This window comes from Papaver somniferum, chromosome 9, assembly GCF_003573695.1.
Source record: "Papaver somniferum cultivar HN1 chromosome 9, ASM357369v1, whole genome shotgun sequence".
NCBI lineage: Eukaryota > Viridiplantae > Streptophyta > Magnoliopsida > Ranunculales > Papaveraceae > Papaver > Papaver somniferum.
The window spans coordinates 117,589,278-117,616,580 of NC_039366.1; the positions used below are offsets into that span (position 1 = coordinate 117,589,278).

The 27,303-nt window shown below is 36.5% G+C and overlaps 1 protein-coding gene across 1 annotated transcript; it reads right to left on the bottom strand.

Moving 5' to 3' along the window:
- Nucleotides 1–386: 386 nt before the first annotated feature.
- LOC113307780 (protein SCAR2-like) lies at nucleotides 387–7,157 on the bottom strand. The gene is made up of 9 exons (XM_026556228.1): nucleotides 6,786–7,157; nucleotides 6,118–6,281; nucleotides 5,515–5,638; nucleotides 5,290–5,419; nucleotides 5,103–5,164; nucleotides 1,194–4,983; nucleotides 1,012–1,098; nucleotides 792–896; nucleotides 387–592 (listed from the first exon to the last, which is right to left on the bottom strand). Exons 1-9 carry the CDS (start codon nucleotides 6,938–6,940, stop codon nucleotides 539–541), a joined length of 4,671 nt encoding a protein of 1,556 aa, XP_026412013.1. The 5' UTR covers nucleotides 6,941–7,157; the 3' UTR covers nucleotides 387–538.
- Nucleotides 7,158–27,303: the final 20,146 nt, after the last annotated feature.

Sequence of the window (27,303 nt, forward strand, 5' to 3'; positions counted from 1 at the left end):
ACACATAAGTTCAAAAGGCAACTTCCAGTCAGGTGGTTCGACTATGGGGGCCGAAGTAAGAAGAATTTTGAGTTCTTCCCATGCTCGCACACAAGCATCATAAAATACAAAATCAGCGTCTTTACCAAGTAGATTGCAAAGTGGTCTTGAGACTTTACTAAAGTCCTTGATGAATCGCCGGTAGAAACCGGCATGGCCTATATTTGGAGGCGGTTTTGAACTAAACCGTTTTTTTCCCATTTAGCTATGGATGTTTTTGACATTAAAAAATATCATTTTGGACTGAATTGCTCGTGAAAGGAGTAACTCGTTTGAAAACAGGCAAATTTGGATCTCCTTGTACCAGGCCTGAGAGGGTTGGACTGGAGAGGCAAAAACCCAATATCTTTGGGACTAAACGTTAATTCCTACTTATATATGCAAAACTGGTTCACAGTTTACACGATCCTGGCGGTTTGGTCCGCATGATACACCGTGGGTAAAGTACAATATATTACAAGAATACCGAACAATAGAGAACCAGAGAGGGAACGGGTTTTCAAGAATCACTCCAACTTTCTGAGTCATCATCCTCGTCACTCCCAGCCAAGGCCTATTTCATCATTTTCAACAAAGTGGTAAAACAGAGATTATACAGCCTCACAAAAAAAAAAAAAAAAAAAAAAAAAAAAAAAAAAAAACAACAACAACAAAAAAACTTTGAGGTATTAAAAGTTGTAAATACCACTTGTTGATAATATAGAGAACAAAAAAAAAAGTTTGGAACATAAAGAGTGATAATCTATACTGACCAGGCGGATCGCATTTGCTTTTTCCAAAATGGCAGAAACTCTTAAGTTGCTTTTAGGAGCCTGAATGTTGGGTCTCGTTAAAACCGTTGGTTTCAGACTGAAGGACTGATAGAAATTGAAACATAAGAAATTTGCTTTATCAGAATCTTAAACACTTCACTGAAAAGAAAGGGTCAAAACAAACATGCAGACGCACAGAAAAGGTTTCATTAGTATTAACCTGTGCTCGTATCTGTTGTAGTAATGAATCCCTTTCATCTGCTTTTGTCTCAGTTTGAGGCTGAACTCGTTCTGAAACCTTTCTCAACTGCACAAAATATCAAGAGCAGTCAAATTCTCCAGTTCAACCCAGTAGGTCTCTCAAATAATGAAATGGAAATGACTGTGCTAAACAACAAGTACCGTGCTTTTGTCATGAGAAGCAACAGCCTGAATGAGAGGGTCTCGCGGACGGTGAAGCCATGCCTTGCGGATTCCAACGGGCTTCTCCTCTTCCGTCGGTGGCATCATAGAGGAGAAATCCGGGTGCCATATCATTTCTCTTTCCAGTGAGAAGGAAACATTCTGAGGTTTCTCGTTTTCTACAACCCATGTTTGTTCCTCATCCTCCATCAATGACGGTGGTTCTTCATCCTCCGCAGATGATGCTGGCTTCTCATCCTCCACTGTTGAACATGGTTTGAACAAACTTAGAGGCTGCAGCTTTTCTTCTTCTGAAGTCAAGGCAGCACAAGGCCTCGTATCTTTTGTGTTTTGTGTTGCTGACGGTGAGCTCAGTTCATCTTCTACATTCAACAAAGAACGTTCACCACTCACAACTGCATTACTTGGTGAAGGAGCATATCTGTGAGTATCTTGATATTTTTCTTCTTCCCTATCTTGTTTTGATGGTAATGGGTTAAAATTATGCTCCACTGCACTACTGGAGTTTAGGAAAGAAGACTGAGCATCTACAACGTCATTACATGGTATCTGAGAAACCTCGATTGAAGCAGCTTTTATATCGGCATTACTTGGCGAAAAACCGAAATCATGAGTATTTTGAGATATATCTTGTTCTCTATCTGGTATTAGTGGTTGTGAGTTGAATGTCTGATCCACATCTACACTTAAGAAAGAAGGTTCAGCATTCTCAACTTCATTACTTGGTGTCGGAGAAAATTCAATGCAATCAACATCTGCAATACGTGGCGAAGGAGCTAATTGATAAGTATCTTGAGACGCCTCTTCTTCTCTATCTTGCATTGGTAATTGTGGGTTCAATGTCTGCTCCACTTCATCATCTACGCTAAGAGAAGAAGGTTGGACATTCTCAACTTCATTACTTGGTGCCCGAGAAGATTCAATGCAATCAGCATCTCCATTGCCCGGAGAAGGAGCAAATCCGTGAGTATCTTCGGACATCTCCTCATCTCTACCCTGTACTGCTGCTAACGATTCCAAATTCTGCTGATCTTCACAATATAATGAAATATGTGGAGCCGTCAAATTTTCCTTACTTGGTATCTGAGAGAACTCGATAGAGTCAGAATGCACATCTAAAGGAAGGGAACAATATGAAGAATCCTGCGACTCTGTGCCTGAGGATAAAAAAGGATTCAGAGGTTGTGCTACTCTCTCTAGCTTAAGGAACTCCTGGCTAATATTGTCATCCCCATCTGTCAATACTGGTGGTGAAAATGGATTCAGACTTGCAGTCCCCATATCTTTGTCCATTAGGGAAACATCTAACAGCTTCTCATTGCTAATGGGTAAGAATGGGTTTAAGGACCGCTCCAGTTTGAAATCTAATTCTGGGAAACACCACTGAGCCTTCTCAGAGAGTGTGGTTGGTGAGAATGGATTTGGACTGCACTGAACCATTTCCCTCTCCAAAGAAATAGGCTGGTGTTGAAGCTTTCCTATTCTCCACTGTATAGGAGGAAGAGGCGGAAGCGGTGGTATCTCAGTCACATTAACTTCTGGAACATCGAGGTTAGGCAATGATAAATCTAACAGTTTTTGGTTGGTAGATGGAAATGATGCATTGTTTGCACTTCCTGTAAGATCAGTAGTCTTTGATTTTATTAGTTCTGACTCTTGGTCCCATTGCCTTAGTGATGTTGCAACCCCAATATCATCACTGGGATGTAAATCAGACGGCTCCTTGAGAAGCACCACAGAATAGAGTAACTTGGAAGCACAAGGGTCATAGAACTCTGGATCTGAGATCATAAATTTGAGTTCTGAAGGGGAAACTGGATCCGGAATTACAGCTTCTTTCTGTGCGTCTGACCCAGTAATATCATCTGAACTAAAAGGGTTAGGCATCTCCACTTTAAATTGACCGGAATCCTCGTTACGAGTAGCACATTTGTCAGGCAATAGATCCTCAATCTGTGAACGGCATCCTTCTTGTAAATTTATGTGATTCTCAGACGATAATGTGACCTTATCATAACCTACAACATTTTGAATATCATAAGCTTCACATGACAATTCACTTTCTGAATCAGCTAGCTGCAAATGAACCTCCGTGTCTGATGCCTGATTCGGGGATGGACACACTGTACACTCAGATGACACCTTCATGCTGTTGAACGATTTTTGAATTTCTGAAGTTGTAGTGCCAACCTTTATTGATGCTGGGACCTTATTCGACATATCTGGAAAGTTTAATTCTAGAAAATCGGCAGGTTCCAATTTGTTTAGATAACTACCATAGAGTGAATCAGGTAAACATTCAGGTGGAGGTGCGATCGGAGAGCCAGTTTCCAGGTCTTTTCTTGTCAGATTATTGTGTGATTCTTCTGTAGGCAAACTAACAAAATGTGACGAATCAAACCTGGTCTTTGGCACATTTCCCAATGAACTGCTATCATCAGAATATTCTTCACCCCGAGTCTCTTTACGAGTGTCATCACTGTCTCTCTTTCCAGGAGTCAGGTTCGAAACATTAACCGATTGCAGCAAATAACCAGAACATTCATTATGGATCCCTCCATCCAGATACACATCTGGTAGAGCTTCACCAGATGTCACAGGGAGCGCATCATCTACCATATGGGACAGAAAATATGAGAAATCTACCTGATGTGATACATTTCGACTGAAGTTGTTATCTCCGTTAGAATTTGTGGATAATTTACAATCTTTCTGATAGCTTGAAGGAGATTCCACAGAGTCAGATCTCACGGCTTTACACTTGCTTTCACTTTCTTTTGAACTAATTTGGGAGACGGTAAAACTTGAATTCGTGAGTGAGGATTCACGGGATAGTTCTCCGCGTCCAGACATGTAACTTGGAAATCCAGATGCTTCACTAGAGGCACCAAATGAGACTCGATGCTCTGAAGGTCCAGTTCCTAAAGCATCCCCATTTTCACAGAACTTTGCAGAAGATAACTCAACAACTTCCCTACCGACGGTTTCAGTAGAGGGGTCTGGTTTAGCCGCTACATCACCATCTGACAGCACATGCCCAGCAGAACTGCTCGGGGTATCGGAATATGAAAAACTAGATCTTCCTTTTCTGAATGAATTAGTTCCATCATCAGACACACTTGAATTTTCAACTGACTGAGAATAAGAAGACCCACCTTGGACCTCCTGTAGGTCTTCACTTTTGTTTGAACCCATTCGCATTCTCTCAGGGTGGAAAAAGCCTTGCTCATTCATTGTTCTACATTCAGTGTCAGTTTCCATTTCTGATTCCATGGTGGTAAGAGCATCCACGTAATTGTCAACCTCACTGGTAAGATCATCGGATCGATACCCATCGATTTTCCCTTCACCTTTGTTTTCCTTAGAAACCATCACGTCTACCTTCCTATCAACCAGCTTGTTAAAGTTGGGCGTGGGTGAAGACAACTTTTTCAATTCTTCTTCAATGACATCCTCATCCAGTTCGTCCATGCACATTTCTAGTATTTTTTCATGGCTAGTAGGAGATGAAACAAGATCTTTATCTCTTATAACCAATTGGTTAGCAGAATCCTGAGTACTGAGCTCAAGCCCTTCATAACTTAATTCACTAAAGTTCCTGGATTTCAAGCGTTCAGGTAAACGAGATTCAAGAAATCTTTCCATATAGCTTTTTCCGCTTATAGAATCGAAAAGAAGTCTATTGAATTGCCGCTTCTTCAGCTTTACACGGTTCGTTGGAAGATTAGTATCAGTCTGCTGGCGTTCCGTCAAGAACAACTGATGCAACCTGAATAATCAAAGTGGTAGTCAAGAAATCAACATTTTGCACCATAAAAGGTAAGAAGAACCGAACAACCACTACAAAGAATAGTTAATGCTGGCAAAGAAGAAGATCAAGGTCCTCACTTGGCATGGGATCTTGCAGATCCTTCTGCTGTTTCTCTAATTCTCCATTGTGAACCTTTTCTCTGCAAAACAAAATTATAACTGTTTTTTGTTATGAAACTGCGCCGACTGCTTAATGCTTGTTTTGCAGCTACTCTCGATTTCAGCGGTGAAACCAAACAAGCTACTGTTTCAGTTAATGCCTTACCCTGATTTTGCGAGCTTTCTTTTCCTTTCGAGTATCCGCTTTCTTTGATTCAAAGGAATTTACCTCCGCCTTAAAGAACGACGGATCAGAGTATCGTTTTAAACAAGCCCCAAGACCAGCATTATCAAACCTGGAGGGAGGATAAGCGTGAATGATAAGATTCAGGAGAGAGTTATAACGAGTAATACCAAAACCTAGGAAGCAAAAGTAATAAAGCAATCATACTTGTCCAACAGAAATAATCGAGGTGGACCACGGCATTCTTCATAAGAATCCATAACAGAGTGAGGTAAGTCTCCAGATATGATCAGATTCTGGCTCATTTGGAGATTAGGATGCCAGTCGATACCTGTACGAAATCATGTATCCACAGAGTCAACAACACCTCCAACCATGGAGTGAATGATAACCGTGATAATATCCCAGCTATATTTTTCTCCAAAAGGTTACATACGAACCACAAGATGAGGCCTTAAACGTCCAAAGGTAGTATTTAACAAAAATGTTTCTCTAAGAAATGCAGTAGTTTAGCGGTCTCTACCTACAGGCTACGTTTTTATTGATATATACATTAGTTCTACGATGATCAAGTAGCTAATAGTCAACTACTAACTGCTTGGGACTTTCAGAGGTTTCCCTATCTTTTAACTTATCAATAGTCTGAATTCCGCAACAATGGTTTATTTCTCAAGAGCAAAAGCACTATTGATAAGAAATAAAACGGAAAAATAAAGTGAACAATGATGCACAACATCGTCTTCAATTCCTTAATCCTCCGTCTATTGCTAAAAAGAATTCAAATCGAGAATCTACAGGAAAACCCCTAACCTTCATTATAAAGTAACAGTGAATGATTAGTTTGAGAAAGAAATGCCTTCTCGACTGATGGAAATTCTGCCTCAAGTTGTTGAACACGAACCTTCAGCCCATGTCCCCTAGAAGCAGTTGCCACCACTTCTTCATGCAAGTCATTGAATATCCCTGCAGCAAACCTATTGCACCCCACAAATTTAAGAAAAATCAAACATTATAAGAAAACATATATATCTGAGTGTAGCGAAGAACATGATTGCTTCGTAGCCATATCGAGAACAAATAAACAGCAAAATCCCAACCACAAACACATTTACTTCCCTCATTCAATACCTAATGAATTCACCAGTGTATCCACAAACACTAATTTTCGAATACAAAAACATAAAATCTTGAAGGTGTAAACCGAACTCTTCAAGTCAACTAACACTTAAAACACCAAAAATGATTCTCAAATTTGCTTCCGAAGCCTCAAGTTGACAAAAACATAAAAATTACTAATTAACTAGAAATTCCATAACTAGTATCATCAATTCCCCTTTCAACTCATCAAAATACCTATTCCTAACCTAAATTTCCATACTCCAGATCCAAAAAGGTAATCTAAATTTCAACATTTTCAGTTACAGACTGAAGTAGATCACTGTAGAAGCCAATAAAAAAGAAAAAAAAAAAGAACTTACTCAGCAAGGTCACCCAACTGACGCAAGACTCCAACAAGTCCAGCCATGGCAACACCTTCAAGAAGAGCTTCAGGATCATTTTTATCTGCTGCTTTATATAACTCTGGATCCGACAAACAAAACTCATTCCTCAACAAATACCTTGCTAGAGGCATTTTCCTTTCTTTCACCAAATCTAGAACAGTCTATTCTGTATAGTTTCTTCTTGTGCTAAACATTCCCACATGACATTGCCATTAAAATCTGTAAAAGTAAGAAGAAGAACTGGATATAGAATAGAGAGCCATTAATTAAAAATAAAAAAAAACTGATGAAATTTTTATTTATTTAGTATTAAAATACGCCTCTGTGAATTCCAGCGCACATTAGCTCCGTTTTTTATGGTCACTGGAGTCCTTCTCTTCTTTTCTTGGTAACGTATTATATGAGACTGGACACAGAACTCGAGGAAAGACATACACTGTATAGTATTCCAAGTAGTATAATAATGACCGCTTATCTTATTGGACCCCACATTAGTCGTTATCATCAACCGCTTGATTTGCGATATTTATGACCCTTGCTGTATCGTTTGACTTCCAACTTAGACCGGAAGGGTTCCGGATCACAGCCGGGCCACTTGTTTGTGACCGGGTGAGAATAAGCAAATGGCTTAATTAGTGAAATGATTTGATAAATGGGTTTTTGTGCAACTGAGAGAGGTTCACATGAGGATCAGAGTAGAGCAAGAAAACAAATACAAGAAACAGGACCTCACCTTCCAACTGTATTTGTTGTTCTAGTATCATTCTGTTTTCTTGTTTGTGGACACTTAATGAATCCCTTGGGAAGACAATCCCAAGAAAGCGACTAAACAAAGACATTAAGAAAGCAGACAAATGTGATGGTGGGTGGTTTAATTTATCTGAGCAAGTCTTATGGTGAAATCCAACCTATTCCAAGTGTGGCTTTCAAATTGGGGTTTTTCACAGAAAATTCAAGTGAGGTTTCACCGTTTCGTGGAAGGGTTCGTGAAATCCATCTGAACGCCAATAAGAATAGCGTTTTTTTTTTGTCCGTAGATTTAGGATGAGTTGTTGAAATCTAACGGCTGAGAAAAAACGCTATTCTTAATAGAGTTTTTACTATTCCACCACTACAATTGCACTTCCATCCACGATTCCAAATGCTGAGGTGGCGTGGAAGATGAAACTATTCCACTATAAGACTTGCTCTTAGTCTGGACCAGTGTAGTCAATATCGGCCGTCTCGGCCGATATATCGGGGATATTTCGGATATCGGCCCAGAACGATACGATAAGAAGGATATCGGGGATACGATATTCGTCCGATAATATCGGCCGTATCGGTCGATACGAAATTTTCCTACATTTCCTGATATGAGACGGTATTGGTCGTTTTCTATAAAGTTTAAAGGTAATTTTGGCGAAGAAAGTCTTCCAGGTGGTAGTAGAGGTGCATGTAGCTCTCGAAGCAAGTCTACTAAAGTTACTTTTTTGTTTTTTTGATAAAATTGATGTTATCTATTATATCTTATCCGAAAATGTGTGGATAAATGTTTAATATAAAATTATAATCTCTAAATATAGAACCGATATTTCAATAATAATATCCCCGATATAAAATCGTACCAGTGTATCGGTCCCGGCCGAGATGAACCGATATCCGATATTAACTACATTGGTCTGGACTCGTAACTTCTTATATCATGTCCACGTTTAAAGGTCTAAACTAATCTAGCTGTGTGATTTAATTTCATCCTCAAGATAGCAGCCTTGTGATCTAAAGGACTGAAAACATAATTCTGGTTAGCTAGAGACATAGACTGTGGATTTTAATGCTGTGTACTGCTTATGAAGTTCAATGATTCCATCTTCTTTTTTGTGGGTACTTGTCATTAATTTTTGTAGGGAACCTATCTTGTCCCCCCCTACATTTGCAATTTGCACTGCCTTAAGCTGGTTTTGACGACCTCATAATTGATCTATAATATGCAGACCACTTGTCGAAGAAATATCTACAGCTGCGAAATTGACTCGGCTACAGCGTTTGTGAGATTGGTGCACTTTTGCACGCAAGTTAGGGACCCGGGGCCGGGCAATGGTGGTATTCTAGATACTAAACTTATTGAGTAAACTAGCTAGTGAAGATGTATGATTAATTTGAAGAGTAATACTAGTACTTTCTAAGTGTAAAAGTGAAATAAAGAGATATTGATTAGATGTCCTAGTCTTAATCATAATCATCCAGAGATAAAGAGATTTCATATATCCGAATGATTTGATGGACATGATTAACGAAGTAATTAAAACTCTCAATTTCTCCCAGTCAGTCATTTTTATGAAATCATGACATCACACATGGAACTTACTATTTACTACAGTCCTGCGGAGATATTTCTTTCAATTCTGCATCAATTGCCGGATTTTTATAGGTAAAATTCTCTTCCAATTCCGCTGCATTAATTGTTTGATTGTTCTGGTGGGTAAAAGTTCCTTTCAATTTTGCATTGATTATGTTAGTTAGTATAACAAGAAAAGCTCAAAGCTTAATGCCCGAGCTGACAGATTCAGCTAGAAATGATAAAACCACTAACCACTCTTTGTGATTTCGAACGTATATATTTTTATAAAATTTTTATTAACTTGTATACCGGTATACATGTTAAGATTTAATAAAGAGTTACTTTATTTCATTGGAAATTGTGTTTTTTTGTCTTATTTTACTAGAAATTGGTTTTTCTTGCATGAAAAACAACAAATCATTTTCCAAATGCAAAGAATCATTGTTTTTAATGCAATAAAACAAACAAATCTTGTTTCCAATGCAAAAAAAAAATTGTTTTAATGAACCTTAACATGTATACGGGTATACAAGTTAACAAGACCCTATTTCTATCCGTGCTTCAGAAGTGAAAAAAGAATCCCAAGGAAAATGCAACTACTGATATCTTAATAAATAGACAGATGAACAAAGTTTTTGGTAAAATGAAAGTGAAAGTAGTAATGATATGGGACGTTAATAATTTGATCCATTGTTTAATGCTTTACTGGAAAATATACATATCCCTGGCAGAACAGAAGTGCAGTATTCTCAACCAGCAACAACCCCAACTTAATGCAGCAGCAACTACTCTCGTCCTAGCCCAGGGTAGCTTGGTAGGTTCTCTGTGTACGCTTAACTAACTTTATATACATACTCGAGAATCAATAAATAAATGTACATTGCAAAATTGTCCAGACAAAGAATAATAATTTGCACCAAAGTATTTCTTAGATTTCATTTTCAGTAAGATATGGTGCATACAGTATATTTAGAAAGTGATAGGCTCCCACAAGGAACATAAACTAATGAGAATATTAAACAACGAGTAAGTAAACTTATTAGCATAATCTAATATAACTAGGCCTTCAGATTTAGTTGGATATTACCGTTATTACTACTTTCATAAAAGTCTATGTTGCACTTGTGTTCAAATTGAGCTAGTAGGACTCATGAATATATAGTCAACGATAATATTAATTAAGTTCATAGTGGTAAAATCTTAATTTTAGTCAATGAGTTCAGGATCACAAATCAGATGTTTACCTTATCTACAAATTCCCGAAATATTGAACTATTACTCGTGGCATATGTCTGCAGTTTCATAGACCACTATTCAATGAAAACAAAAAAACAATTCATTAATAATCTTGTTGATACAGAGGAGAAGGAAAGAAAGGTTTCAGAAAACATTATAGCACCCAAGATATGTGGTTGCCTTCTGGCAAGCTGGCATGCTTATAGGTGATAGACTGAAAGAGTGAGAGGTGAGAATTTAACTGGGATGCCTGGATGATCTCACTTTCAGCTTGTATTGTCCGTCTGCTGGAAATTTCTCGATTTGGTGCACTTATATGGCCGCCTGATAGTTGGCACAATACAGTGGTAAGTAGCGGCCATGGTACTGCTGCCACCAAATGGCTTATGAATAAACAGGATGCATGCCGCTCTCACTAGGGATAACCACTGTGATACTTGGGTATTGATTTTCTAATAGCATTTTACTATCAGTGGTTCTAAACGAACCAATGGAGCAACTGAACCACACCAAAACAATATTTCAAAAAGCTCTCGCAGTTTTTTCTGTTGGGTCCCGACGGCCCCGCCGGAGGACAGCAAATCTTTGTGAGTAGTTTTGGTGTAGTCTATTTAGGCGGTTCATCAAGACTTGTTGTTTTACTATTCCATCAAGTCCTTATTTCAAGTCTAAGTAAGAAACATGTACCGACCTTAGGTTTAAGGGACTTCCTCCGATGAAGTAAGAAATTGGATTTCTCCGTGAAGAGGGACGTTTGCACAGGTTTTCTAATTGCGCCACCAATCCGATATAACAATGTTTTGGTACGTTCGACATGGTACATTCAATCTTCATGATCATGGAAGTTGTAATTTTGCCAATTGAGCTTTAAACTATTGAGTGGTTGCTCCACGTTCAAGACTTGTTGGTTTTCTCGTGACATGAGGTCATAGGCCCATTGACAGTACTTTTGCAAATCTGAATTGGACAACACCTTGCAAATTGCAGTGTACAACGCTGACTAGGTTAAAATATGATTATTTTATACTCCCTCCGTAACGTTGCTATTTACTTTTAGATTTTGTCCTATGATAAATGAACTAAACAAGGAGATATTTCTAAAATTATCCTTTTAATTGATAATAAGAAATATGCATAATTTGATAGGCATGTTTATATACGTTTCGTAGGTGTTTTAAAATACTTTTCAATGGTATGAAGTTTGTGAACATCCGTGGTGTAGTTTGAGAAATAAATCATTTCAAAATTTCACTAGTTATTATCCATAAGGGTATAATTGTAAAAAATACTTAAAAGTACTCTTTTCCCTTGCTTACCTTAAAAATGGTGCAAACTTGAACTAGGACAATTAATAGTGGGATGGAGGGAATAGTAAGCTTACACTAAGTTTCTCTCTAATGAGAGATTCAGCCTAACTTGGTAAGTTATGAGTCTAAAATATTGAGTTTTGGTTAATTCTAGCTTCTTTAGCTAGCAAATCAGCTACCTCGCATACACACTAGCAAACAAATAATATTGTTGGTTTCCTCCTACTAGATAAATATTGATGATATGTCGATTCCAAGCTCATTTGATCCCATCCAATGCAGCCAATGCCTCAGCGTTTTCTACATCCTGAGTTACTGTTAAGTAACAGCATGCACCCTGCATTCACCTGCATCATCAATTACCACAATACCAAAACCCATCATTTTAGTTTCCTTACAAAAATTAGCATCAAAATTAACTTAATCGAAAGATTACAGGGGGTTTTCCTATTCACTAGTAATTTATTGAGCACCTGTGACTACTCTTCTGACTAGACAAGGTTTATTAATATTACACAGTCATTTCTAGACTGATGAATTTGTCTCGCAACATAGTCAATGTTCACCTAAACATTATCAAAAACTATAATACACCTTATGAAAAAGCGGGGGTCTAACAACCACACCCAATATTTCGCTTAGCAATCTGTATGGAGAAACTCCAATATACTTTTAAGAGGATCAACTAGACAGTCAGATTCAATCTTAATAAAAGTATATCAAAGAGTTATATTTCACTTTCTCGATTCAATACTTACTCAAGCAAATAGAAATTTGCGAGTCTAATTGAATACAAGAGAAATCACTTGAACGGTAGCAAATACCAATGTTCAAGGATCAATCAATGTCAATCAACAACCAAATGTTGGATTTCCCAATTGATCGATTCAACGCACAACCTGTGATATTTCAATTATATACCCAAATATAATGCGGAAAAGAAATAACACAGACACCATGAGTTTTGTTAACAAGGAAACCGCAAATGCAGAAAAACCCCGGGACCTAGTCCAGATTAAACACACACTGTATTAACCCGCTACATACACTAGCCTACTACAAACTAACTTCGGTCCGGACTGTAGTTGAACCCCAATCAATCTCACACTGATCCAAGGTACAGTTGCGCTCCTTACGTCTCTGATCCCAGCAGGATACTACGCACTTGATTCCCTTATCTGATTTCACCCACAATTAAGAGTTGCTACGACCCAAAGTCTAAGACTTTAATTAACATATTTGTATCACACAGAAAAGTCTACGGTAATAGATAATCTCTCACAGAAATACCTACAAGTTTTTGTTCCGTATTTTGATAAATCAAGGTGAACACGAACCAATTGATAACCCGGACTTATATTCCCGAAGAACAGCCTAGAATTATCAATCACCTCACAATAATATTAATCGACTAGCGAAAGAAGATATTGCGGAATCACAAACGATGAGACGAAGATGTTTGTGACTTCTTTTATATCTTGCCTATCGGAGAAAATAATCCCAAGCCAATCTTACGATTGTAGTTAATACGATAGAAACAACAAGATCAGATCACGTAACTACGGAGAAAATAGTTGGGTCTGGCTTCACAATCCCAAATGAAGTCTTCAAGTCGTTAACCTACAGGATCTCGATAGAAACCTAAGGTTAAAGGAGAATCGACTCTAGCTAATACAACTAGTATCACACAAAAGGTGAGGGGATTAGGTTTCCCAGTTGCTAGAGTTTTCCTTTATATAGTCTTTCAAATCAGGGTTTGCAATCAATGTTAGCTTAGTAACAAAGCATTCAATATTCACCGTTAGATGAAAACCTGATTAGATTCAAGCTAATATCTTTCAACCGTTAGATCGAACTTAGCTTGTTACACACAAATGAAATGCACGTTTATTTAGGTTTGTGTAACCGTACCCAAACATGTACACTTAGTTGGTTCAACAGTAGTTAACCAAATGGTTAGCCATATGAGCACTTTCATATCAACCATATTCATCTTAACCATAACTAGTTCAAATGACTCAAGAGAACTAGTTAGAGAGTTGTTCAATTGCTTAGATCTCATAGAAGTGTACAAGACATAATTGAAGCAAAAACGATTTGATTCACTCGAATCAATTCATGAACTTTATAGCCACGGTTTGCAAGTATGCATTCCTTAGTTTATATAAGTTTAAGTTCACGAATAATCGTTTTTAGAAACTAACCCACTTAAGTACGCATACTGGTACCCGGACTTAAGTACCAGAATAAGTTTGTTTTCAGTTCACAAACTCCAGCAGAAATTCACGGGATGTGAACTTCCGACAGTATGCGTACTGGTACCCGGACTTCAGTTCCGGTTTTCCTGAGCAGCAAAGTACGCATACTTTGGTTCAAGGAATAAGGACTTACACACGTATGCGTTATCACACAATGTTTATATCCTTTAAAGGTTATATTTTTAAACTCTCATTTCAATCATTGAAACATTCTTAGAGGACGTTATATAGTTGTTGTTCACAAGCTATTTTTCGTCAAAGCGATTTTCAAGTAATTGAAACTAATATGACTTTCGTCACTAGTAAAGATGAACTTGTCCAAAGTGAAAGCTTACCAACACATATTTCGAGAAATAGATAGGCGAGATAAACTCGGCTCGAAATAGCAAATGTGTATAATCATATTCTATATAGCAATACAACTTTTGTCTCAAGATAGGAGATAGAGTAGATAGACTTTTGAGTGATAGATAAGTTCAAGTCTCCACATACCTTTTAGTCGATGAAGCTCCACCAGTTCCATGAGTAGTTCTTCGTCTTTGTATGATGATCGTCATGGAGTCTAGATCTCAACTATACTTTCTATCCTAGTCCGAGACTTAGCTATGAGTATACTAGAATCAAGACTTATAGTTTTGGCAACTAAACTTGACAACAAGCTTGAGATACCAACGCTTGCGAGTTCGACCGAGCAGTGCTCTAACACTTTAGATTCCATATATGCCACATGGAAAACCCTGTAAATATTATCATATCATTCATGTATTCCATTTAATCATTACAGATATGGTACAACTAGTTAACCAATCCACAAAGGTATTTTTATTAATTATCCATGCAAATTTAGCACTAACATAAAACCAAATTTCCTTTGTGACATCACATCATAATAACATATGATTTATGGTCTCAGTTTCACTGCTGCACAAATGATAAGTTTCAGTTATATTAGGGACATATCTAGTAAGTCTTGCTCTAACATGTAGGCAGTCGTGAACACATTTTCACAGGAGAACTCACAGCATTGACTGAATTATCAGTCACAATGTCCATAGTATTAACAACTCCACAAGTAGTTTTTACTGAAAAATACCATTATGAGTAGGAAACCATCTCAACTTACACCACTCTTAGGTATTCCAATTTTACAAACTTCAGCAAAAGTATGACTAGCAAACAAAGTATTCAGAATATCTATGGTCCAATACTTACTCTTCTGAATAATCAGTTGTCTAGGGTTCTCATGTAAGAAGATACAAAATTTAAAACATGGGGTGGTGACAATCAAGAATTCAAATAGATACCATCTCATATCTCCCAACAATAATGAATTATAATAAGACCTCTACGTACAGATTCCTCTCTGGACCCATGATCATTTTTGATCAGCAGCACGATATAAAAGATTATGCTCTGGGAAGTACTTATCCCTCATGATGCTAACTCAAAGACTATTTGGTTCATTAAACATTCTCCAATCCACCTTTCTTAAGAGAACATGTGGTCTCAAGTTTCCTAATACCTAACCCACCAACAACTTTAGGTTTAGTAACAATAGACTATTTGATCAAATGAACAACCCTACCAATATGTTTGTTACTCCACCAGAAACTTCTTTGAATACCGTTCAACTTATATATCATTAGTTTTGATATAAGGAAGAAAGAAATGGGAATGGGCAAGAGAACCAAGCATATTTTGAGTAAGAATCGTCCTACCTGGATGATTAACGTACTTACCTTTTTCACAAAGCTAGCTTGTCCTTAAACTTCTTCATTGGATAACTAAAGGTGTCCATCTTGTTTTTCAATTTTAACAAAGGTACTCCAAGGTATTTATTATCTAGATCAAGTCTCTAAGTTCCAAGAACATTTACAATCTGTAACTTAACACAATCATTAGTTTTGGGACTAAAAGCAAACCCACATTTATCAAAATTGATAGATTTGCCATAAAATCTGAAAATTTTTATTTAATTGTTTAGTGTCAGCATTTGCCGCTCTAGCGAAGAGCATACAATTTATACTATGAATATCCCCTTACTTTCAGCATGAATTAATAACCTAGAAGAGGGCCCCATACAAATGATAAAGAGATCGGGTGCCAAGGGTCCTTCCTGCCCATTTCAGATCACATGGTGCTACATTAAGTAAAATAGTAGCAGAAAATATGGATACACATACATGGATCATATCACATAATAATTCATGAAAATCCAACTTCCTAAGAATATATATAAGGAATGACCACTCTATTTTTATTAAAGGATTTCGACATGTCAAGCTTGACTTCCATAAGCCCTTCTTTAGCTCTATAATTCTTCATTGTGTGCAAAATTTCATGAGGTAAGACAATATTGTCAGTTATTAGTCTAGAGATTGGATATCACTTTTTAAGACACATTGCTAAGACTAATTGGTCTATAGTCAGAAGCAGTCTAAGGAATATCAGTTTTAAAAATAATACTAATAAAGTTATGGTTCATCCGCTTGCGAAAGTGTCTTGAATGAAAGAAAGCCTTGACCATGCTAACTGAATCATTACCCACCACATCCCACATCTTTTAATAAAAACCTGGGGATATCCACATGGACCTGGAGAAGCCTGTGACTGCATTTGAAAAAGCGCACTCCTTATCTCATCACCAGTAGGAGATTGAATAAGGATAACATTATCTTCCTCAGTTATACAAGAACAATATTTTGCAAAAAAATCATTAACATTCCCAGGGGTCGTAGTTCTAATAATTTTAGTAGATGTTACTTAAGATCATTAGCTATATTGTCCCTATCAGTAGGCCAAACTCATACTCTACTTTGATATAAAGAATTTATCTGAAAACTCATCTTCTTGAACTTGACTTAATCATCAAAATATTTAGTTTTTTATTATGAACACACTAAAATATTTTTGAAAATGAGAGGGTACCAAGTACACCACCAACTTTTTTGTTTGGACGTATAAGACAAAACCTAATACAATTTCAAGTAGACCAACTTAATGATCCTTGAACAATATGTATATACGGAATACGCTTTATCTTTCTTGTATAATCAGTAGTTTGGATCAAAGATCCGTGATTCTTATTGTATATAAGAACTCTTGGAAGATCTCAAAAATCAATATCCAAGATCAACCTAGCATGTACCGGAATAGTACACGAACCTAATTCCAACAATAACAAATTTTATAATCTATATTTCTAGATACGAATTCTCAAGAAAAAGTATTGTAGGTTTTATACAGTTCTAATTAAAAACTGTCAAGGTTGTTTATCAAATCACTTGCTTTTACTTTAATTATATCAAACACAAATATAATGGAAGCAAACAGTAAACCAAGAGAAATTTTGTTAACGAGGAAAACTGCACCTGCAGAAAAACCCCGTGACCTCATTCAGATTTGAACACCGAGTTGTATAATTAAACCTCTACAGATACTAGCATACTGTCGGACTTCATACTGGAATGTAGTTGACACCGAATCCACCCTCCAAGCAATTCAGTTACAGTCGCACTCCTTACGTCTCTTGAACTTCGCAAGATTCTACGCACTTGATTCCCTTAACTGACGTCTTTACAGCCTAAGAGTTGCTTCTGCTCTAAGTGAAGTCTTTTTGATTTTTTTCTTTCACAAAACACCGATTTGATTTCCCTTTAGATGTGAATCAAAGTTTTGGAAATATTGTATTTGTTTTGAATAATTACTAGGTAAAAGTAATATCAAAACAAACTTGTACAATTACGGTTTATACTTTTCAAAACCTGAAAAGACGAGGGTACCCAAACACACCACAATATTTTTGGTTCAACCAATAAGTCTGATAAAAAGTGTGATTGTTTATGGAAACAGTCGAGACAATATAACAACTTGATATTCACTTAACAATAGTTAAGGTACAAGACCGATTGACTATATGATCAAAGTCAAGTAATTAGGATTAACGTACAAGTGTATTTACTTTTAATTATAATTGCGTAAAATAAAAGTAAATAACACACACAAGATTTTGTTAACGAGAAAACCACAAATGCAGAAAAACCCAGGGACCTGGTCCAGTTTTGAATGCTCTCAGAATTAAGCTGCTACACAAAGTACAATGCCAACTTCGTATAGTTGAGACCAAGTAATCTACCCCTAGTTACTTAGTTTCTTCAGTATCCATGCTGAAAATGCGAGGGTCTAACAACCACACCCAACAATTCGATTGGCAATCTGAGAGGACTTACTCCAACATACTTTCTAGAGAATCAACTAGACAGTCAGACTCAATCTAGAGTAAAGTATATCAAAGAGTATAATATTTATAACTCTTAATTCAATCTGCAATCAGCAAATAGAAATCTGTGAGCCCGATTGAATAAGAGGAGTAACTTGAACGGTACCAAAGACCAATGTTCAAGTATCAATCAATGTAAATCAACAACCCAAGGTTGGATATTCTAATTGATTGATCTTAACGCACAACCTGTGATATTTCAATTATATAACAAAATATAATGCGGAAAAGAAATAACACAAATACCAGAATTTTGTTAACGAGGAAACCGCAAATGCAGAAAAACCCCGGGACCTAGTCCAGATTGAAAACCACACTGTATTAAACCGCTACAGACACTAGCCTATTACCAATTAACTTCGGACTGGACTGTAGTTGAAACCTAATCAATCTCACACTGATTCAAGGTACAATTGCGCTCCTTACGTCTCTGATCCCAGCAGGATACTACGCGTTTGATTCCCTTAGCTGATCTCACCCACAACCAAGAGTTGCTACGATCCAAAGTCGAAGACTTGATAGACAAATTTGTCTCACACAGAAAAGTCTATAGGATTGAATCAATCTGTCTCCCATAGAAATACTCAAGAGTTTTTGTTCCGTCTTTTGATATATCAAGGTGAACAGAAACCAATTGATAACCCGGACTTATATTCTCGAAGGACAGCCTAGAATTATCAATCACCTCATAATAAACTTAATCGACTAGCAAAACAAGTTATCGTGGAATCACAAACGATGAGACGAAGGTGTCTGTGATTACTTTTCTATCTTGCCTATCAGAGATATAAAATCTCGAGCCAATTATTTCAATTGCACTCAACACTATATAAACATCAAGATCAGATCACACAATTACAAAGAGCATAGTTGGGTCTGGCTTCATAATCCCAATGAAGTCTTCAAGTCGTTAACCTACAGGGTCTCGAGAAGAAACCTAAGGTTAAAGGAGAATCGACTCTTGTTATGAAACTAGTAACACACACGAGGTGTGGGGATTAGGTTTCCCAGTTGCTAGAGTTCTCCTTTATATAGTTTTCAAATCAGGGTTTGCAATCCAAGTTACCTTGGTAACAAAGCATTCAATAATCACCGTTAGATGAAAAACCTGATTCAACAAAGCTAATATCTTTTAACTGTTAGATCGAATTAGATTGTTACACACAAATGAAATGTACCCTCATTTAGGTTTATGTAACCGTACCTTAACGTGTACACCATGTTGGTTCACAAATAAATAACCAAGGTTAGCCATATGATTACTCTCATATCAACCTTATCCATCTCAACCATAACTAGTTCAAATGATTCAAATGAAACTAGTTAAAGATTTGTTCAATTGCAATAAAAAATATAATTGAAACCAAATCGGTTTGATTCACTTGAATCAATCATGAACATTATAGCCACAGTTTGCAAAGATTGCATTCCTTATGATTTAAATGTTTAAGTCCATGAACTGACCGATTTGACAAAGTAACCAGCTTAAGTATGCATACAGGTATGCATACTTAAGCAACCGGATTTGAGTTTGTTAAATTTCCAAACTCAGCAGAAATTTTCGGTTCGAAAACTTCCGCCAGTATCGTACCTTAAGTATGGATACGCATACTTAAGGTGAATAGTTTAGGAGTTTGTAATTCCCAAATCCAGCAGATATTTTTGGTTCGAAAACTTCCACCAGTATGCGTACGGGTACGAATACTTATCTTGTCTCCTTCACCAATTTCGTTTACACACATATGCATTCTTGGCTCCCGGTTTGTGGATTTATACACTAATGTTCTAACACACTATATATGTTTATATTCAAACATGGTTACATCCTCAAGTCTTTATTTCAATCATTGAAACATTCTTTTATAATGACAATAGCCGTTTTCACACACTATTAGCATCAAAGCAATTTTCAAGATATCGAAATAATCATTATCGAAACATTCAAGTCTTACACCAAATGATTGTATCACACAAACCATGTAAGATGTTACTCGGCAATTTTCTCATGATATAAGATGAACTTGGTCTAAGCGAAATCTTACCAACACATATTTCGAGAAATATGTAAGCGAGATATACTCAGCTCAAAATATCAAATGTGTATAGAGAAAACTATATCGTAACACGACTTATGTCTCAATATAGGAGATAGTAGGAATAGACTTTCCAAGTGATAGATGAGTTCAAGTCTCCACATACCTTTTGTCGAAGAAGTTCCACAAGCTCCCCTTAGTAGTTCTTCGTCTTCAAATGATGAACTCTGTGAAATCTAAGCTCAATTACACTATCTATGTCCTAGTCCAAGACATCTATAAATAGGCTAGAAATCAAGACTTATAGTTTTGATCACTAACATTGACAAACATGCTTGAGATAGCAACGCATGCGAGTTCGACCGAGCAGTGCTCTAACAATCTCCCCCTTTGTCAATTCTAGTGACAAAACTATCAATATATATGTATTACAAAATAGATAGAAATTGTAGCTTCTCATCCAAATGCTTGATCTCCTTGGCATCTTCAACGCGACTCGAAATTTTCGTCACTTCCAAGTACTCCATGATCCTAAAGGTTATAAGTTCAGCATCACAGTTGTTGAAGATCCGTAGCGATAAGAATGAGAAAACAAAATGCTCTCAATCATTGTTATACAATGTCATAGGTATTATTACACAACATCAAAGTTCAATTGTGTCACAACTTTGACAACAATACTATGGTGATATGTATCACTCCCCCTTAGTCAATACTTCATCTCAACATGAAAACCACTCCCCCTTACATAATGATCCGTAAACCATATGTATTTGTAGTATCACACTACACATTAATTCTCCCCCTTTTTGTCAATAAAATTGGCAAAGGTACGAAAATTAGTGGGATCCTAATGAAATTTCCACAGAGATATTTCATGACCAAAGGTGTATTATCATACCAACAAATTTAGACGCAATCATATAGACGAAGTTAAATGCATTCATCAAGGAGTTAATGAAGATACAAGATAACCCCTAATACTCCACAACTGCACTAAATCCCCACAAATATTTGGAAATTAAGCACAAGTTCAAAAGAACTCTCCCCCATAAAATGTCATCCCCGAAGGAACAACAAAGGCGACCTTACTTTCACAAGAAAAGAAGGATTTCTTTGGACATAACCAAATCACATGAAAACATGAATTTGAGTCTAAAATATTTAATTGAATTATCACAAAAGAATTCACGATTAATCCAATCGAAAAGCACAACTAAATTAACCACAAGAAAACCCATAATTAATTCAATCGGATTTACACAACTAAATTAACCACAAGAAAACCCATGATTAATTTAATTGGAATACACAACCAAATTAACCACAACGTGATCAATTCAATTGGTCATGCACGACATAAGAGAACTTACGGAGTAACAACTAAAATAACCAAAAGAGAATGATCAATTTAGTTGGTCATGATCAAACATAAGGAACCTTATGGAGCAACACAGTATATGTACAAAGATGTGGATCGGAGATCGACCAATACTGCGGAATAAACAAGGATTCATTCTATTTTCAATCACTATTTACACAATGACATATAATAGACTTAATCTTTGTAAACAAAAGTTTTATCCTTTCTTCCATCAAAACAATGACATAAAAGGATTTAACTTTTGTAATGTCAAAAGTTCATTCTATCTTCTATCAATACATTCATACCGTCATAATAGAGATAACTTTTGAACAAGCATGGGACAGTCACAGGTTCACGGACGTAAACAGCATATCCCATAACAGTTTGCAATATATAAAATCATAAAGATTAAAATTGCAAAAATCATCTTCCAAAACTTAGAATTTAAATAATTAAACCTAAAAACATAGAAGATGAAAATCGTTGGACATAGCTATGTGTACTCACAATAATGGATATTCCAAACCCTGGTTATTCTTCTAAAAACACAAGAAATAAATTCTCAAAAGAAGATTTACTAGACAAATAAATCAATGACAACTCAAAAACAGTAATCACAAGCGATAGTCAGAGTTCCGGTACGGAAGCTTCACTGGTTTCAAGACCTTCAAACTTGTGACTAACTTTATCAAATGTGTCTTCAGAGAAGATATTCTCATTGAGAAGATCCTTAACTTGTGACTTCATAAGAACAAGATCAGAATCAATCTTTTTCAACTCAGTTCGTAACAAGTCAAGATCCTTTACAGAGTTCTCGAGCTTCAGTTGAGTCTTCCCAAGATCAGTGAGAAAACCTTGAACTACTTCAGCAGAGACTATCTCAGCATTTTTTCGATCTTGATGAGAAAACGCATAATAGCATGAGGCACAGGATTCGAGTTCATCAGTCTTAACAAGGGTTCTCTTCTTCTTCAAAACAAACTCCACATAAACCGAATCATCAATTGAATCGGCTGGTAAATCCCAAGAACTTGGAGTAGATCCCATCCTTAAAAGAGCACAACAAAAGTATGCGTACTCTATAAAGGATTTGGTATTTATTGGTTACACAAGAACCAAAGTTTAGGGTTTCCAAGTTTGGTCCGTTCCTGTGAAAGGAAATACACGAAAGTACATGCACTTACCCTTATACCAAACGGTTGTGAAGAAGATATAGCACAAATTTTCTTAATGAGTAAAAAAAAAAACTCAACTCTAAAATATATTTGTTCTCAAAACCCTTTTTAGAAAAAGTAAAATCATCATAACAAAATACAAACAAAATACTCATGCAACAACAAATGTTTGTAAGTGCCAAACCGGCTAAGAACGATAAGAGGATAGCTGGAGAATCAAAAATATTTATCACAGAGTATACCTGATTACACCTCACTCAACCAGGATTTTTTTTTGAGTGAGAGTTCAGCCTTGTGATTTAATTAGCACAAGTATGAGCCATGAGCTCATTAAATGAACGTTGCTTATGGTTAAGCCTCTTTTTCCTGTTCTTTGGAGGAAAACCATTATGATGTGAAAAATTATCATAAAACTCACTATCATCAAAATATGACGCATAGTGTTGATTCTTACCTGAAGAATTTTGGCCAGAGGGAATAGACAGCCTGTTGATAATTTCTTTATGTTCTTCAATTATCCTTTTTAACTTGTCTTCCATACCTCTATTTTTGCTTCCTTCTTCTAGTACCTTTTCACATCATGAACAACCTAATCTCCCTTCCAAATTGAAGAATATCCATGAGTTCTTCTTCGTCGAAATGGCTTAGTAAGACTGTTATGTGTTTGAACATTTGAGGAACACATTGAACTGACTTTCCTGGTGGGGTACACAGGGTGAGTACTAAAACCAATTTGTTTAGACATATGAATGTCAGTTACACCTTCTGCTAAATTGATAATTTAATTCTCAAAGGTGTAACTGACATTCTTTTTTTTTTTTTTTTGCTAAATTGATAATTTTGGTAATAAAATTTAATGATTTAGCAAAAAAAAAAAAGAATGTCAGTTACACCTTTGAGAATTAAATCTAAGGTGTGTTGAAGACGAATAATAAAACTGTAATTCAACCTAGAATTCCTCTTTTGTTTACTCGACCCTTTTGAATCACAAAAGAGACACACTTTCTGATCACCTGAGTGATTAGACAAAACAGTCTTAACACCATTGGGAGAATTCTTCCTTCCGTGTGATGTGGACTTTCCTTTATTAGAGGAAGATACATGCAGATCTTTTTCAACAGAAAGGATTTTCGGTTTTGCTTATGAACCAGAGGTTTTTCCAGTTAAATCAGAAGCAGTTGGTATGACGGACTCTTTTGAACACTCTTTAAATGAGAGTTTACTTAAGAGATGTTCAATTTTCAAAGCATCCTTTTTGAGATTTTCCTCTTGAAGAATATTTAAACGAGAGTCACACTCACTTATCATACCAACTAGGACATTGACTTTGTGTTTCAACCGGTTGACATTATCAGCCTGGATTCTAACAAGTTCTAGAATCACTTCACTCTCTTTGGATGCATCCCTTTCAACTTCAGAGTTAGACTCATTGGTAAGATGGTCAGGGAAATACTTGTCAACGTGCGTCTGTTTCATTGGAACACTAGGTTCATCTATATTCGAGATTGACAAATATTTCTCTTTAATAGAATTTATAGAAACATAACTTTTATTTCTGGCGATGCGTTTATCAGAGACATTATCGTCCATCCTCATATCGCTACAAACACAGACTTTCAAGGTCTTTAATGTGTTTGCCTGCACAGGTACCAATTGAAAATGCGGGGGTCTAACAACCACACCCAACAATTCTTTTGGCAATCTGAGAGGACTTACTCCAATATACTTTCTAGATAATCAACTAGACAATCAGACTCAATCTAGAGTAAAGTATATCAAAGAGTTTAATATCTCTAACTCTTAATTCAATCCACAATCAGCAAATAGAAATCTGCGAGACCGATTGAATAAGAGGAGTAACTTGAACGGTACCAAAGACCAATGTTCAAGTGTCAATCAATGTAAATCAACAACCCAAGGTTGGATATTCTAATTGATTGATATTAACGTACAACCTGTGATATTTCAATTATATAACAAAATATAATGCAGAAAAGATTTAACACAGACACCAGAATTTTGTTAACGAGGAAACCGCAAATGCAGATAAACCCGGACCTAGTCCAGATTGAACACCACGCTGTATTAAGCCGCTACAGACACTATCCTAGTACAAACTAACTTCGGTCTAGACTGTAGTTGAACCCTAATCAATCTCACACTGATTCAAGGTACAGTTGCGCTCCTTACGTCTCTGATCCCAGCAGGATACTACGCACTTGATTGCCTTAGCTGATCTCATCCACAACCAAGAGTTGGTACGACCCAAAGTCGAAGAATTTAATAAACAAATTTGTATCACATAGAAAAGTCTATGATAATAGATAAATCTGTCTCCCACAGATAAACTTACAAGTTTTGTTCCGTATTTTGATAAAATCAAGGTGAACAGGAACCAATCGATAACCCGGACTTATATTCCCGAAGAACATCCTAGAATTATCAATCACCTCACAATAATCTAAATTGTATGGTAGCGAAACTAGATATTGCGGAATCACAGACGATGAGACGAAGATGTTTGTTGAAAGAGTGGGGGTACAACAACCACACCCAATATTTCGTTTAGAAATCTGTATGGACAAACTCCAATATACTTTCAAGAGATCAACTAGACTGAATCTTAATAAAGTATATCAAAGAGTTATATGTCTCTTTCTTGATTCAATTCTTTCTCAAGCAAATAGAAATCTGCGAGTCTAATTGAATACACGAGAAATCACTTGAATGGTACCAAATAACAATGTTCAAGTATCAATCAATTTCAATCAACAACCAAAGGTCGGATTTCCAATTGATTGATTCAAACGCAGAACCTGTGATATTTCAATTATATAACAAAATATAATACATAATAGAAATAACACAGATACCAGAATTTTGTTAACGAGGAAACCGCAAATGCAGAAAAACCCCGGGACCTAGTCCAGATTGAACACACACTGTATTAAGCCGCTACAGACAGTAGCCTACTACAAACTAACTTCGGTCTGGACTGTAGTTGAACCCCAATCAATCTCACACTGATCCAAGGTACAGTTATGCTCCTACGTCTCTGATCCCAGCAGGATACTACGCACTTGATTCCCTTAGATGATCTCACCCACAACTAAGAGTTGCTACGACCCAAAGCCGAAGACTTTAATAAACAAATCTGTATCACACAGAAAAGTCTACAGGAATAGATAAATCTGTCTCCCACAGAAATACCTACAAGTTTTTGTCCCGTCTTTTGATAAATCAAGGTGAACAGGAACCAATTGATAAACCGGACTTATATTCTCGAAGAACAGCCTAGTATTATCAATCACCTCACAATAATCTTAATCGACGTGGCGAAAGAAGATATTGTGGAATCACAAACGATGAGACGAAGATGTTTGTGATTACTTTTATATCTTGCCTATCGGAGATATAAATCTCAAGCCAATCGTTATAATTGTACTCAAAACGATAAAAGATGCAAGATCAAATCACACAACTACGAGAAAGTAGTATCTGTCTGGCTTCACAATCCAAATGAAGTCTTTAAGTCGTTAACCTGGTTTACAAAAAGAAATCTAAGGTTAAAGGAGAATCGACTCTATATAATACAACTAGTATCACACAAGAGGTGTGGGGATCAGGTTTCCCAGTTGCTGGAGTTCTCCCTTATATAGTCTTCAAATCAGGGTTTGCAATCAATGTTAGCTTGGTAAGAAAGCATTCAATATTCACCGTTAGATGAAAACCTGGTTAGATTCAAGCTAATATCTTTCAACCGTTGGATCGAAAACTTAGCGCGTTACACACAAATGAAATGCACGATTTTAGGTTTGTGTAACCGTACCCAAACATGTACATTTGTTGGTTCGACAATAGTTAACCAAATGGTTAGCCATATGAGCACTTTCATATCAACCATATTCTTCTTCACCATAAATAGTTCAAATGACTCAAATGAACTAGTTAGAGAGCTGTTCAATTGCAAGGAAATCTTATGTAACTACACAAGACACAAAAACAAAAACGATTTTATTCACTCGAATCGGTTCATGAACTTTATAGCCACGGTTTGCATTTAGCATTACTTAGTTAATATAAATAAGTTAACAAACAATCGTCTTTAGATATAACCAACTTAAGTTCGCAGACTTAGTTCGCGGACTTAAGTTCCCAGAAGGAGTTCTCAAACTCCAGCAGCGGGTCGAGAACTTCTGCCAGTTCGCGGACTGAGTTCACGGCTCTTGTTCCGGTTCTCTTGATCAACAAAGCTCGCAAACTTCGGTTTAAGGAAAAAATGACTTATACATATATGTGTTGCCACACAAAGATTATATCCAACATTGGTTATATAACCTAAACTCTCATTTCAATCATTGAAACATTCTTAGAGGACGTTATATAGTTGTTATTCACAAACCATTTTTCGTCAAATCAATTTTCAAAGTGATTGAAACATATCATGACTTTCGTCACTAGGTAAAGATGAACTTGGCCAAACCGAAAACTTACCAACACATATTTCGAGAAATAGATAG

Bases quoted from the DNA above. Each gene is read 5' to 3' on its own strand.
- LOC113307780 (XM_026556228.1), bottom strand. From the start codon at position 6,940: ATGCCTCTAGCAAGGTATTTGTTGAGGAATGAGTTTTGTTTGTCGGAT. The intron at 5,420-5,514 runs GTATGATTGCTT...TCCTCCCTCCAG, and splicing joins CGATTATTTCTGTTGGACAA to GTTTGATAATGCTGGTCTTG. The intron at 897-1,011 runs GTTAATACTAAT...AATTTCTATCAG, and splicing joins TACAACAGATACGAGCACAG to TCCTTCAGTCTGAAACCAAC.